The following is a 14,620-nucleotide window of genomic DNA, read 5'->3' as shown; positions in this document are numbered from 1 at the left end:
CTGTCCTGGCTGAGGCCAGAAGACCCGTAATGAATTTACAACCAGTCTCAGCCTAGTAGCAAATCTACTGCTTTAAGTCCTTCCCAGTCTTTATTTCATTTACTTTGGGTGCATTCCAGCTCTTTTTGCCCACGTGAAATGCCAACAAAACAGGGAACAGATCCTCCTTGCACATCTTGGCCTACCGAAACATCTCCCTTCCCACATGTGTACCGTGTTTATACGGGGAGGGGGGGACCCAGCCCTTGCACAATGTGCGATTCCCGTGGTCTGGTCTCTGCTTTGCATGATTATGTCCAAATGAGTGGTGTGCTTTTGAGAGGAGAATACTCAATATTTCTCATTGGTATTCAACCAGCGCCATGAATGCTACTGTGCAGTCGTTTGTTATGCAAAGGACTTTCAGTGCAGTGTGATATGTCCGTAATTCCCTCCCTTTGATACATTCCAGCTAGTCTTTTGTTCGCTCTCCGACCGAACTGAAAATTCAAACAAAGCTCAGCTGCAGAATGCTTTCCCCAGAACCAAAACTTTGCTCGCTTTTGACTCGTGTAATGTTCTGCTTTGCGAGGGCCAAAAAGAAAAAGAACCGGAGATTTCAAACTGTTTTCTGGAAGTTTGAGCAGCAACTCTGGGAGAGGTTGAATACCTTCCCAGATTGCATCCATCCTTCAAATTTGGATTGCGTGTGTATATATAGGTTGGTGCAGAAGCACTGTAAATATGGCACTCACTTGAACTCCATTTATTTTGTTTGAAAGCTTCGGCTGCATGATAATCCCAGGGTCGGCTCCAAGTTTGAGGGGACCCTCCACAAAGTGCCTGTTGGTGGGTTCCCTCGTACAGTGATGGACTGGAGAACAGATACTCTCAGCCTGATCTACGTTTGGGTATGGTTGATCAGAGCTACATCCTAGATCCTGATAACATGCAACATTGATGTTCTTATAAGAACATAAGAAGAGCCCTGCTGGATCAGACCAAGGGTCTGTCTAGTCCAGCACCCAGTTCACACAGTGGCCAAACAGCTGTTGGCCAGGGACCAACAAGCAGGACACAGGTGCAGCAGCATCCTCCCACCCATGTTCCCCAGCAACTGCAAGCAAGCAAAAACACATTGCAATTGTGGAACAACGATGCATGGTGTGTCTCTCTTACTCTTTTCAGAAATATGTCCAACTTTGAAGTGTCCTCCTCTCAGACGATCAGCTCTCCACAGCGGTCTAAGCGAGTAAAGGAGAACACCCCCCCTCGCTGCGCCATGGTGCATAACAGCCCTGCCTGCAGCACCTCTGTCACGTGTGGGTGGGGCGATGGGGCTTCCAGCACCACGCGGGAGCGGCAGCGACAGACGATAGTCATTCCTGACACGCCCAGCCCTGCCGTCAGTGTCATCACTATCAGCAGTGACACGGATGAGGAGGAGGAGCAGAAACACGCGCCCACCAGGTAAGCAGGTAGAGCGTGTGGATGGAGTGTGTGTGTCTTGTGTGTGAGTGCCCATATAGATGTGAATGCCTGTACATAGGAGCCTGTGTAAGCGAGGGTTTTAGGCTTCCGGTTCATCGATCAATGCATCACCAGCCACTCTCAGTTATCCCAGGCCTTCTAGAAGAAATATTTGAAGAGGGCAGTAATGATGGAACAAAGAGGGGGAAAGGTGGGGATTATTTAAAGTATTTTTATGCCGCCCCTCAGCCCCCTCCCAAAGGCTCCCAGAGGGGCTTCCAATTTGAAAAGCCACAGCACACAAGGAAAAAGGGTTAGGGAGGGAAAAGGAAAAAAATATATAGATTTTCTGCAGGGCTGGTGGAATGGCCCTGATTTGCCTCTCTTGGCAGGGGCAGTCCAACTAGAGCCTGCTCATGTCTCTCGCACTCCTTCTACCTCCCCATGGGGCAATTGATGCCAGTTAGCACTGGGGAAGCAGGGAAGAGTCCAAATGGAGTAAAGTCCTGATGCTCCCTCAACCTTCTCCTGCCTCCCTTGCGCCTTCTTCTTCCCCACAGGGCAGTTTATTTGGTCTCTCTTTGATTGTACTCGGTCTGTCTTTGTGTGATGGCCATGAAAATTGGTGTGTTTGTGTTTAAAATGTTAAGACTGGAGAATTTTATAGCTAGGTATGCTAATACTGGAGGCAGAGCTATTTTACTGATGTATACTAGCTGTGAAGGCACATTTCCCTGCTGTATACTGTACTTTGCAACCCACATTTCATAGGCTAGCTATACCCTTAGTGAAACAATTCATAAGCTAAAACTCTTATTTATGTCTCACAAACTCACATTTTCACATATGAACGAGAAAAATCAACAAACAGAATAAAATAGAAAGCCATGGTCAAAATTAAGCCAGTATTACACACACACACACACACACACACACACACACACACACACACACATTATTTGCTTGAGAAACAATCCAAAGTTACTGTATTAATTTCCTGGACATCATCTTTTGAATGTCTGGAAAATTAATCCAGTCTCAAGATTGGATCTAAATCAGACGCTAGGCCTTGGTTTGCAACAGTGACAAGTATGCCAAAAGATGAATGCTCCCCAGACTGAAAAATCATATTTCAGTTTTCATAATGATGATGTTGATAAGGTTTCATTTGTTCTATGTCAGCTCGTTTCATTATAAATAAAATGCAGACAAATGCCATGCAACATGGGAAGAATTTTTCCTATTGAAATAAAATGTAGATGTACAATATTTGATTCATTTATTTATTGATAAGCCACCTTTCTGGACCAAGACAATTAACAAGACATAAATCAAAATCAAATAATATACTATTATAATAAAAGTTTAAAATACAAAAATACAACAACATAGTACATTACATTCATTATATATGTTAAAATACAATTCAGCCAGTATAAAAAATATTTTCAGAGCCACAATAATATCTATTCCTGCATATGCATTTCCTAATATATAGTCATTTCTTCAGCAGCAGTCCTAAAGTGTGCTTATTAGGAAGTAAGTCCCATAAATTTTAGTGGGATATACTTTGATATACAGATTTTGGATCAAGCTGTAAAAGAAATTGAAAATCAATATATGAGATACATGGGTCATTTCAAAGAGTAGTATAGAAATGACTTTTATTTCATTAACAGTGCAATCCTATGCATGTTTATTCAGAAGATTGTTCAATGGATCTTACTCCCAGGTAAGTGTACACAGGATTCTATGCACAGTTATTTGGGTGTAAGCCCATTGAATTCAGTGGAACTTACTTCTGAGTAAACATGCATAGAATTGGGCTGAAAGAAGTTGACTGTATTTTAACCCACAATTTTTATGGATGCATTTTGTATAACGGTTTTAAAATCAATCAACACTTTAAAATATTGTGAATTCTAATGTTTTGAGAAGCAGTGGGAATTCTCAAGGCCAAGTAATAAGAAACCCAGGTGCCTTCAAGTGTAATGCAATGCAAGGGCACCACCTAATGGTGACAATTCTTAAGAGTTTAAAATGGAAGACTTTTTTTACTGCCAATCTTACGTTAGCTGAATTTCCATAGATCAGTAAAGTGCAGAGTTAAATTCTCACCCAAATAAATGGTCAAATTCATAGAATCATAGAATAGCAGAGTTGGAAGGGTCCTACAAGGCCATCTAGTCCAACCCCCTGCTCAATGCAGGAATCCACCCTAAAGCATCCCTGACAGATGGTTGTCCAGCTGCCTCTTGAATGCCTCTAGTGTGGGAGAGCCCACAACCTCCCTAGGTAACCTAGGTAACCTACCCTAGGTAACCTACCTCTGCTTTTTGTACACAACAATGCTTTGCTCTCACTAGATGCCTTGGATAGTTTTTCCCAGGGTGGATAAAAATCAATGATTTTTTTTTTAAAAAAAATTAAAAATCGGATAAATTTTTTTTGTTTAAATCGGATTTTTTTTATTTAAATTGGATTTTTTTTAATAAAATGCTTTTTGAGGAAAAATCTATTTAAAGATAGTTTTCTGTTTGAGATACATTATAGTCCAAAGATTATTCATCATGAAATAAGGATTAGTTTTTAATTATGTAGTATGAAGCTGTATATTCATGCAATGTTTAAATTTTGGGGTAAATGAATTCCATTAATCCATTCACAATGTCATGCTCTTCCAGAGGTTTCTGTAAGATTATTGGGCAATTTTTCTGTCTAGAAAATATTATCGCAGATGCTTGGTTTTACAGTTCTCAAAACTGTGAATTTGTGTCTGCAGAGATCACAATCCCATTTTTCCTTTGCAAATCTATGTACACAGAATCTACCCCTTACCTCTTAAGTGCTAAGTTTCAAAAAATTCAATGAATAGAGTGCATTGGGGGGGGGGAGTCACATGATTAAATCCAGTCTTTCTGAGTAGTGATTTAAATCGTGATTTAAATCAAATTGATTTAAATCAAATCCACCCTGGTTTCTCATCATTTCACTTGCCATTATCAGCTGTATGGGTCTCCAAACTGGGTTGGAGCAGCTCAGTGGATGGATGTCAATGCCAACACCACACTCTGCTGTTTTTCTGATCTGAATCACCACAGAGTTGTTTACCCAGTGGGGGGAAAAACTAGTGTCTGTTTTCACCAGCTTTCACTATAGGTCAGGAAAACTGTGGGGTGAAAAGGGTTAATTCAATGAAGCTGAATGTGGGGGGATTCAGGGCTGTCTGATCTAGTGATGGCCACCAATTTGGACAGCCTTCAAAGGGGATTTGATAGATCAGGCTATCCATAGGTAGTAGTCACGGTGGCTATATATTGCCTTCAGTATTGGAGGCAGCATGCCTTGAACACCAATTGCTGGGGAATACAACTAGGAGGGTGCTATTGTGTACATGTCGTGCTGGTGGGCTTCCCATAGGCAACTAGTTGGCTACTGTGGGAACAGAATGTTGGACTAGATAGTCCTTTGGTCTGATCCAGCAGGGTTCTTCTTTTATATTCTTAAGACCTCCAATCCCATTTGGGGCATGCCGGATCTTTTAACAGCAGGTGTTTTCATGTCATGTGTACCCTCAAGATTAGCCCTAAATAAATATAGTGAGCTCAGCATCTTTTCGAATGACTATCTAACCACATGGCAGCCATTAACCTGCACACTCCCAAGTCCTATCAAGTTGTGTGCATTTCCCACCCTCACAAGATCCAGCTTTTAGCCCGCCCCCATAAACGGCACCCTTTGATGAATTCTGGATATGGCAGCAAAGGCATGCAATTCCTTTGGCCTGGGCTGGGAATCAATAGGTGTGAGCTTCTTAAGAGCTGCTTTTAGAATAACACCATGTTCCTCTTAGTTCCTACAGAAAGGCCCGAGACTTTCAACAGTGTGCTGCCCGGTCACAAAACCTCTGTGTGTTCTTTCTTCAAAAGGAAAATGATTAGCCTTACTTGGTTAGTAAGGGAAGTATCGGTGTTATATGCAGGGTTACAGCATTCTTATAAATAGGACAACAAGGTGTTTAACCAAGGACATTTTCTCATAATCCCTTGGAATGGAAGACTAAGCAGACTTGAGGATATGTTCTTTCCTGCTCCTTCAGTGGATGTGTGGAATGGTGATTCTAGAATGTTGTTTATTTATGTATTGCATTTCTACCCTGCTTACTAGACCTAACAAGATTTCTCAAAGCAGCTAACATAATCACCCAAATCAGTGAGGCTTCTTTAGTGCAGGAAATCTCACGGCAAAAGCTTAATGGTTGCACACTTCAGAAATCATATAGCTGAGGGTCAGTAGATATAGGATCCAAGAAATTCCAGAACAGGCAAAAGCTAGTCACTACTACTGTGATGAGATCTCCATCAACGTGGTTTCCCTATTGCCATCCCTATTGCGAACAGAAGGGAAGGTCAATCCATGCACAGGTTCCAAACCTGGACAAAGTAGGGGAAAGATTCCTGACATGATCCCTCAGGCAACATGGTCAAAGCCTAAACAAGGTCCAGGAAGGTATAAACTCACAGACGCAAGGAGGCCAGTGCCAGCACTTTCTCATTGGCATCTCCAAGCCACATGAGTCCAGGCAGAGGAAAGTCCAAGAGTCGTCGATCCAACCCAGTCTGCCGGTACACTGAGCTGACAACAAACAAAGACACACCATTCACAGTGAATGGGAGTTCAAGGCTGTGAAAGGCCTCACAGTACTTTTCATGGCAAGTCTTTAGTAATCCAAAATTCCAATTAGGAGAGAGTCCATGTGCAGAGTGCCTCCAGAGTCTCAGACGATGATGGATCCAAACAAGGAGGGGGTTTTGAGCAATGCAGATGAGATGTTCCTAGCAAAGCTTCCTCACCTTTGCATCTGCTTAAAAAGGGAATGTGACACCTCCTCCGGACTCCTTGACAGCCAAGGGCGGTTGGCCTAACAGGGCGACACTGCTCAGCCCTCCTGGGTTACACTTCAGTGGGAATGTCTCCTCTGCAAACTCCTCCCAACTCTGATCAGGTTATCAGGGAGAATTCCCCTGCCAAGGCCAGGGCAAGCAAGTGGCTGCAGGGAGTAGCACCTCCCCTCCCCTGCTGTAAGAACGCCGACAGAGATAAACTCACGCAGATTCTGGCATTCCACAGGCTGAATAGGCCAAACCTTCTAATTAAATCTTTGCTAAAAATTACAAAGCCCCACTGCAGTGCCGGAACTATTCCCTGACAGCTGTCCTTTCCGTATCCAGAAAATACCTTTTTATTTTCCCATACCGTTTTGATACAATTTTAATCCCGCTGACTGTTCTGTGCTACTTTTTATTTTATTTTATGGCTTTTAGCTTATTCTGTGCTGTCTGTATTTACATCGGGCGGTTCCCTCTGCTGCCCGTGCACTAGTAGGATCCGCCTGAGACAAATGGAAACAAGTGGAAACGCAGGTCAGCGGAGCTCGCAGAAGGGAGTTCTGCTGACGTATCCCGTTCTGGAAACAAGCATTTCCACTCCTTTCCAAGATTGCTTTAGGAATCTCTAGGTGGTAGCAGTGAGCCTGCTGGCACAACAGAAATAGCTGGAGCTGCCCAATATTCTTATTGTTGTTGGAAACTACTCTGGGAATATAACTGATGTAGAGGAAAACCATTCATTTTCGTTCGTGGGCAGCTATTTCCATGGGTAACCAGTCCCAATAACATTTGCACTGGCTGTGCAAGAAGGCCTAAAATTTGTGGTTATATTTGGAGGTGCTTCCAGAGCCATTATATAGTTTTGCAAAAAAATTAAAAACCATATTTGGAATTATTTTCTTCAGAGGAAAATCAATGATTTCCTTACTTATATCTATTTGCGGTATCTAATGTTGTTGTTTATTCATTCAGTTGCTTCCGACTCTTCGTGATTTCATGGACCAGCCCACGTCAGAGCTTTCTGTCGGCCGTCGCCACCCCCAGCTCCCCCAAGGTCAAGTCTGTCACCTCCAGAATATCATCCATCCATCTTGCCCTTGGTCGGCCCCTCTTCCTTTTGCCTTCTACTTTCCCTAGCATCAGCCTCTTCTCCAGGGTATCCTGTCTTCTCATTATGTGGCCAAAGTACTTCAGTTTTGCCTTTAATGCCATTCCCTCAAGTGAGCAGTCTGGCTTTATTTCCTGGAGTATGGACTGGTTTGATCTTCTTGCAGTCCAAGGTACTCTCAGAATTTTCCTCCAACACCCCAGTTCAAAAGCATCTATCTTCCTTCGCTCAGCTTTCCTTATGGTCCAGCTCTCGCAGCCATAGGTTACTACGGGGAATACCATTGCTTTAACTATGCGGACCTTTGTTGTCAGTGTGGTGTCTCTGCTCTTAACTATTTTATCAAGATTTGTCATTGCTCTCCTCCCAAGAAGTAAACGTCTTCTGATTTCCTGGCTGCAGTCAGCGTCTGCAGTAATCTTTGCGCCCAGAAATACAAAGTCTGTCACTGCCTCTACGTTTTCTCCCTCTATTTGCCAGTTATCAATCAAGCTGGTTGGCCATAATCTTGGTTTTTTTGAGGTTTAACTGCAACCCGGCTTTTGTACTTTCTTCTTTCACCTTTGTCATAAGGCTCCTCAGCTCCTCCTCGTGCATAAAATTCTGCTAAGACAATAACAGTAGCAAGCAACACGATCATATAATTTATCATGATTTAGCATTGATCTTCAATTAGTGGGTTGGGATTCAAAAGTGGATTATGGGGCAACATGGTGTAGGCTGAACCCTTTTACTGATTTTTTTTAGAAGAGGAATGTAGGTAAAGCAAAAAATGGGGGAGGCATGGATAAAAATATTGGGCAGAATGCAGTTGTAACTTCCTACAAGTAACCGGTCCTGTCAATTCCTTTCCTCAAGCTGTGCGTACTCCTTGCGCAATGGAGATTCAGCGCTTCTGGAAGCAACCCAAAATGAGTGGAGATTCTAATTTCTGGAATGGAGCAGGCTGGTGGAGCTTGCATTAAAGAACTTTGCCGACCTGCCTTGTTCCAGAAACGAGTATTTTTTCTTGTTTCGGAGTTTGTCTCTGGAAGCACTAGATCTCTGTTGTGCAGTGGGTGTCACTTGCACCACAGAATCAACAGGGCTGGACGTTCATGGAATGGAAGCAGCGGTGGGCCCTGCTTGTGAATGGGCAGCATTGGATACTGCCCAGTGAGAAATTGAGACGAAACAGAGAAAGAGAGACATGTATAATAAATATTCAAAGTGAATCCTATGTAGCCAGTTGTGATTGGATCTGAAAAGCTTAAAGGCTATTATGCTACTATTCTGAATCAATATTACACTAATAAATAATGTATGCAGTAAGATCAAAGGTAATTTAATATAAATTAGTTTTCAGTACAACCCATTAATTAGGCAAAACACTTCAGTAGCTTACTCTATAGAAGAAGCTATATGAAACCGCTCAGAGAGCTTCGGCTATGGAGCGTTATATAAATGTAATAAAACAAATAAATAAATAAGAGGGGGCTTGAATGTGTAATAAATGTGTTAGTCTCTAACAGTCTTCCCCAACCTGGTGCCATCCAGATGTTATGGACCACAATTCCCAACATACCTGACCATTGGGCCTGCTAGGAGTTGGAGTCCAAAACCTCTGGAGGACATCAGGTGGGGGAATTCTCGTCTTTAAAGTGCCACAAGACTTTCGCTGCAACAGACTCACCTGGCTCCCCCTCTGGAAGTTGTTTGACTCAGAAATTCCGCACCAACAGGTTGCTGGATTTCTTAGGAATGTTTTTATTAATAATAATTTCTCCTCTGGTGGGCGACAGAGTGAACATTCACAGCAGTTTTTTTCTGGTAACCCCAGTGATGCTGTAGCTACAAAGACTTAAAGTAGTTTGACCGACTTTCTCTAAATCCAGGGAAATGTGGGAACTAGAAGTCGTGGGTGGGGTAATGATCTCAAAGAAAGAATTTCCCACAGATTGCAATTCCTACGAGTCCTTAGTGAAGCCACGGCTGTTAAACTGGTATAAAACCGATATACCTTTGCAGTATGGTAGGAATAAAGTTCAACATTAATGCCCTTTCTTGTGAACAAACATTTTTAAAACTCAAAAACCAAATCATGCCTGTGTTTAGAAGCTGCAAAAGGCATGGATTTTTTAAAAAAGAAGCAGTATCAATTGATTTAGGAAAGTCATGTTTGGGTTCTAAAAACTGCTAATCGCCCTGTGAGGTGGCTTCCACCAATATCTCTAATTGCAGAGATCTTTATCCATGATCCATTTCTTTTCATCGTTTTACAAAAATTAACGACATAATGCAATCGGTAAAACATCATTGCTGTTTTCTGTGGTCAAGGACTTGAGCTATTCTGCAAACTGCCCATCCTCTAAAGTAGGTTATGATGGGGAGGAGGACAAAAAACCTAAAGTGTTATTAGACCCAATAATACTGGGAATCCCAATGACGTCATTGCATTTTCTTAATGAACAGTTCCTTATAAGAACATAAGAGCCATGCTGGATCAGACCAAGGGTCCATCTAGTCCAGCACTCTCACACAGTGGCCAACCAGCTGTTGACCAGGAACCCATAAGCAGGACATGAGTGCAACAGCACCCTCCCACCCAAATCCAAATCTTTATTAAGCAACCAAAATAGGTTTTAGCCAACATCATCAACATCAACAATAGACACCACAAGGTACAATATAAAACAGAGTATTATAGTAGTTCTGTCACAATAATATATATTAATTAAAGTTCCATTAATTAATCAGGATATAAATTATAGCAGCCTGTATCGTAATTATAGTGGCTGGTCCGATGGTAGTGGGTTATTTCAATTTCAGTTGATTGTTCAAAGTTAGTTACACCCTCCCACCCATGTTCCCCAGCAACTAGTGCATATAGGCTTGTTGCCTCCGATACTGGAGGTTGCACATAGCCATCAGGACTAGTAGTCATTGATAGCCTTCTCCTCCAGGAATTTATCCAACTCCCTTTTAAAGACATCCCAATTGGTGACCATCACTACATCTTGTGGTAGTTTAACTATGTGCTTTGTGAAGAAGTCCTTTCTTTTATCTGTCCTAAATCTCATGGGATGACCCCGGGTTCTAGTATTTTGGGAGAGGGAGAAAAATGTCTCCTTATCCACATTCTCCACGCCATGCATAATTTTGTACACATAATTTTATAATTTCTTTAATTTATTAATTCATTATATTTCTGTACAGACTATTACACATCTCATAAGACTGCCAAGTTTGTTAAACGGGCTTTGCAGAAACGGAAGCTATCAATTGCTCTAGATTAGAAGATTAAGCTTGCTAATATAATATGTTAATATATAGTGCTTAGATTTTATTAAATAATGTTCCAATTCTAACTAGTTTTTGCTATTGTTTTCTTTCTTAACAATGTTTTCAGTGCTGTTCTTTTTGCTTAAGAGGAGTATTTTATTAAGTTTTTCTTTGTCTATGGCCTGATTAGTCAATAAGCAATAAATTGGATTGGATATTTATATACCGCCCCAAAGTCCAGAGTTGCTCTCTGGGCAGTTCACAGAAATACCATTATAGGCAGATTAGCTTGAATAACATCTCGGTGTTTCTGAATTCACAATGCGGATACCTTAGGATCCTGTTCAGTCTGCTTTTGGAAAAGAACTGATCTGATTCACACCTTCCGAATAAATGTGCAGATCGCATCACAGTTATTCTTTCTATCCTACACTTATCCAAATTTTGCAATGCAGTTTTTGACTTTAAAAACACACCAAAATGTGTATAAAATTTGCTTACCATAAAACACATATTAAAATGCACATTCAATGATATTTTACCATAAAATGCCTATAAAATGTGTTTTAATTTTTGTGCAGATTTAAAAAAAACCCCACAGATTAATGCATAAACAAGATGGAACAGTTTTAAGAATGAAGACGTATAAAATTGACCCAGACTGAATGGACTGATCTATCCAGCCTGAATTCATGTTAATTTATGAAGGGATATCAAATAAAATATAAAACTGAAGAATCTTCAATTTTATTTTATATCTCTTCAGAAGTTAACATGAACACGGGCTGGATAGATCAGTCCATTGTTCATCATAAAAATACACACTTTAAATGTTTTTGTTTGTTTGTTTTATTTTTAATCTGAGCCTTAGGTGGCATATCCTTTATAAACTGAGCTGCATTGCACAAATTGAATTAGCAAAGCATAATTTTATATTCCTTTGAAATTTGATGATTTTCCCCGAACCTGGGTATTTTGTCAGAGCATGGTAGAGAGGGGAAAAGAGGCTGTGAATTGGGCATTGGGAAGGGAGGATTATAAAAGATGCAGGTGGAAAATAAAAGTGTATGGGGATAAATGAAAGAATAGTATGGTTATTCCTTTGCAGCTTTCTAGCTTCTGAAACTTACATCTGAATATAATCAACCCTATCTCTATAATGGTGATGACTGGGAACCTATTTGTGTGTATATAGTGTGTGTGTGTGTGTGTGTGAGAGAGAGAGAGAGAGAGAGAGAGAGAGAGAGAGAGAACAGTATGCCCAGATTCGCACAACACACTAATCCACCATGGGTTATCGTATTGTCTGGAAGCAGTGTGTTTCCTCAAGGTAGTTAACATGTTGTCTGTGTTTTCCACAGGGTGGCTTGTTAACCATGCAATGTGGTTTATTCTTCTCAAACAAGCCAACTTGAGAACCCACGGCTTGTTGTTGGGTTGTTCAGAGCGGTTAACAAGCCACACTATATGGTTAACAAGCAACCCTGCAGAAAACTCACTGTGTTCAAACAATGCGATAGACCATCCTGTGGAAAACGCACTGCGTTTAGACAGCGCAATTCAACAACAACCCATACTGAGTGGGTTAGCTCGCTGTGTGAACCCAGCCATCGTTATAATGGACTAGGACAAAATTCCTATAGGAAGGAGGAGAAAAAGGCTGGAATAGAAGCTTCTACCCTTGAGATGTGCATAGCAGGGCTGTGTATACTCTGCAGTTGCATACACGGTACCGTTCATGTTCGAGGCACCCTGCTCACCTAGCACTGACCTATAGCAATCTACAATATAGGGTGGTTGTGAAAAGCTGCTCATATATTCCCAAAACTCAGCAGTTTGACACTGATGCAAAGTGGGTGGGTTGAATGTCCCAACTGCTTATCTCTCCCTCGCACCATATGTGTGCTTGCCTATTTTGCTTCAGCCATTGTCAGGGGAAGTAACCACACAGCACTTTGCCAGCCCCCCATTTAATCTGGGGCTGGCCCTGCAACTAGGACACTTATCTGATACAGAGAAAGTGGTTGGAAGAGAGGCCAGTTGTGTTGTCAACATTCTGGAGCTGGGAGGCCTCCTGAAAGTGCTTCAGGTATAAAAAGGCTAGAAGGACCATCCGTGAAATAAGAGCCTGAGGGTGCTTTTACACACTGGCGCATGTGGGATCCTCACATGGGAAGGGTTTGTTTTTGTGTTACAGCCCCCTGTCTAAGCAAAGGAAAAACGTCATCAGCTGCGTCACTGTGCATGATTCGCCCTACTCTGACTCCTCCGGCAACAACAGTCCCTATGCTGTGCAGCACCGCGGAAACAACAACAATGGAAACAGCTATGATACGAAGGGAGCACTGGAAACGCATTGCAATGGCAATCCCAGGACGATCATCGTACCTCCCCTGAAAACCCAGGCCAGCGAGGTGTTAGTAGAATGCGATAGCCTGGTACCAGGTACGTGTGCTACATCCCTTGGGAAAGAGGAAGCCTTAAACAAACACCTTAGAAGAATCCATTTGTTCCCCCCCAAAAGTTATTTATTTAATTATTCATTTATTTAAAACACTTCTTGGTCTCCTTTCAGGGCAAAGGCCCTCGCAAGGTGGCTTACAATAAAAAACATGAACAGTTAAAATATTAAAAGCAATAAAAGCATAAACACAATTAAATAGCAACAAAAACAACAATAGCAGCAACCACAGTAGTTGTATCACAAGAAGGCCACAGTAAAATAATATGTTTTCAAGGCCTTTTTAAAAGCCTGTAATGACAGAGCATGGCAGTGGTGTGGGGCCACTGCTGAGAAGGCCCTCTTGTGTGATCACCCACCTAATTGCTCTCAAGGGTGGGCAAATGAGAAGGTGTGACTTGCTCTCTGCTAAGTTCCAAATTGTCCCCAGCAAACTCAGCCACACGCATCCTACCACTCGCTAAGAGTGGGCTGGTAGGAAGGCAGTCAGGCATCACCTCCCCCTACCTTTAAAGGAAAAACTCCCAAAGGTGGATAAGGAAGATCTCCCTCAGAGTCCCATGTATCAGGAGGGAAAACTCTTGCCTCTAGACCACGTACTTATAATGGGTTAAATATGAATAAAGCACAAGTAACTTGAACCACTTCCTCCTAGAACGAGGGCAGTGAACCTCAATCCCATGGGCCAAATCCAGCCTGCCTGGGGCCCCAATATGGCCCTCCTGTGTTCCTCACTTTGCCACGCTGAGAGAGGTTCAAACCTCCCTGCCTTGATGTTTCTGATGCCTGTTGCACATCCATGAAATCTTAAATATCTGTTATTTCCCCTCCTAGTCACCACCAGTCACCACTCATCATCCTACAAGTCGAAGTCCTCCAGCATCGTGACCTCCACCAGCGGTCACTCTTCAGGGAGCTCGTCTGGAGCCATTGCCTACAGGCAGCAGCGGCCAGGACCACAGTTCCAGCAGCAGCAGCCTCTTAATCTCAGCCAGGTAAGTTAAGGAAGGCAGAGCCTGCAGACAGAAGGTGCTGTAACATCGTACAGTAATGGCCAGAGAAATGGCCTGGCCTGCAGTCTATGAAGAAGACCACTTCCTTTCCCATTCAGAACACTTACTCAAAGACTCAGTTCAGACAACTCATTAATCAATGCAGTGTGAAAACTCCACTCAACGGTTAAGTTTTTAGGAGATACTCCCCACACAACATGTTCTAACTCCACCGTTGTGTGACTGTGGGCTACCGTGGCATTGAGTAAAATCCATTGCAACATTTGATTTGACAGTTCCTCCGCCCTCTCTCCCCTGGTTCTTCTGACGGTATTCCATTTTGCAGCCATTGCTGCAAAAAAAAACCCATCTCAGTGGCTCTCCTAGAGTGGCACTCGCTCCTTTCGCCGCTCTTGCCACGGAACTCTGTAGACAGTGGGAAATGTCAACTCAAGGCAAT

At 42.3% G+C, this 14,620-nt stretch overlaps 1 protein-coding gene across 3 annotated transcripts in view; it reads left to right on the top strand.

Moving 5' to 3' along the window:
- The window catches only part of HIPK2 (homeodomain interacting protein kinase 2), a 197,653-nt gene that overhangs the window by 173,672 nt on the left and 9,361 nt on the right, over positions 1 to 14,620 (top strand). For all 3 annotated transcript variants that reach the window (XM_063133341.1, XM_063133339.1, XM_063133340.1), the window contains exons 12-14: positions 1,168 to 1,449; positions 12,905 to 13,152; positions 14,003 to 14,163. In XM_063133341.1, the coding sequence (XP_062989411.1) occupies positions 1,168 to 1,449; positions 12,905 to 13,152; positions 14,003 to 14,163 (691 nt within the window). The remainder of the gene's footprint in view (positions 1 to 1,167; positions 1,450 to 12,904; positions 13,153 to 14,002; positions 14,164 to 14,620) is intronic.

This window comes from Elgaria multicarinata, chromosome 9 (assembly GCF_023053635.1).
Source record: "Elgaria multicarinata webbii isolate HBS135686 ecotype San Diego chromosome 9, rElgMul1.1.pri, whole genome shotgun sequence".
Taxonomy (NCBI): Eukaryota; Metazoa; Chordata; class Lepidosauria; order Squamata; family Anguidae; genus Elgaria; species Elgaria multicarinata.
This window is presented reverse-complemented; position numbering and strand designations above follow the sequence as displayed.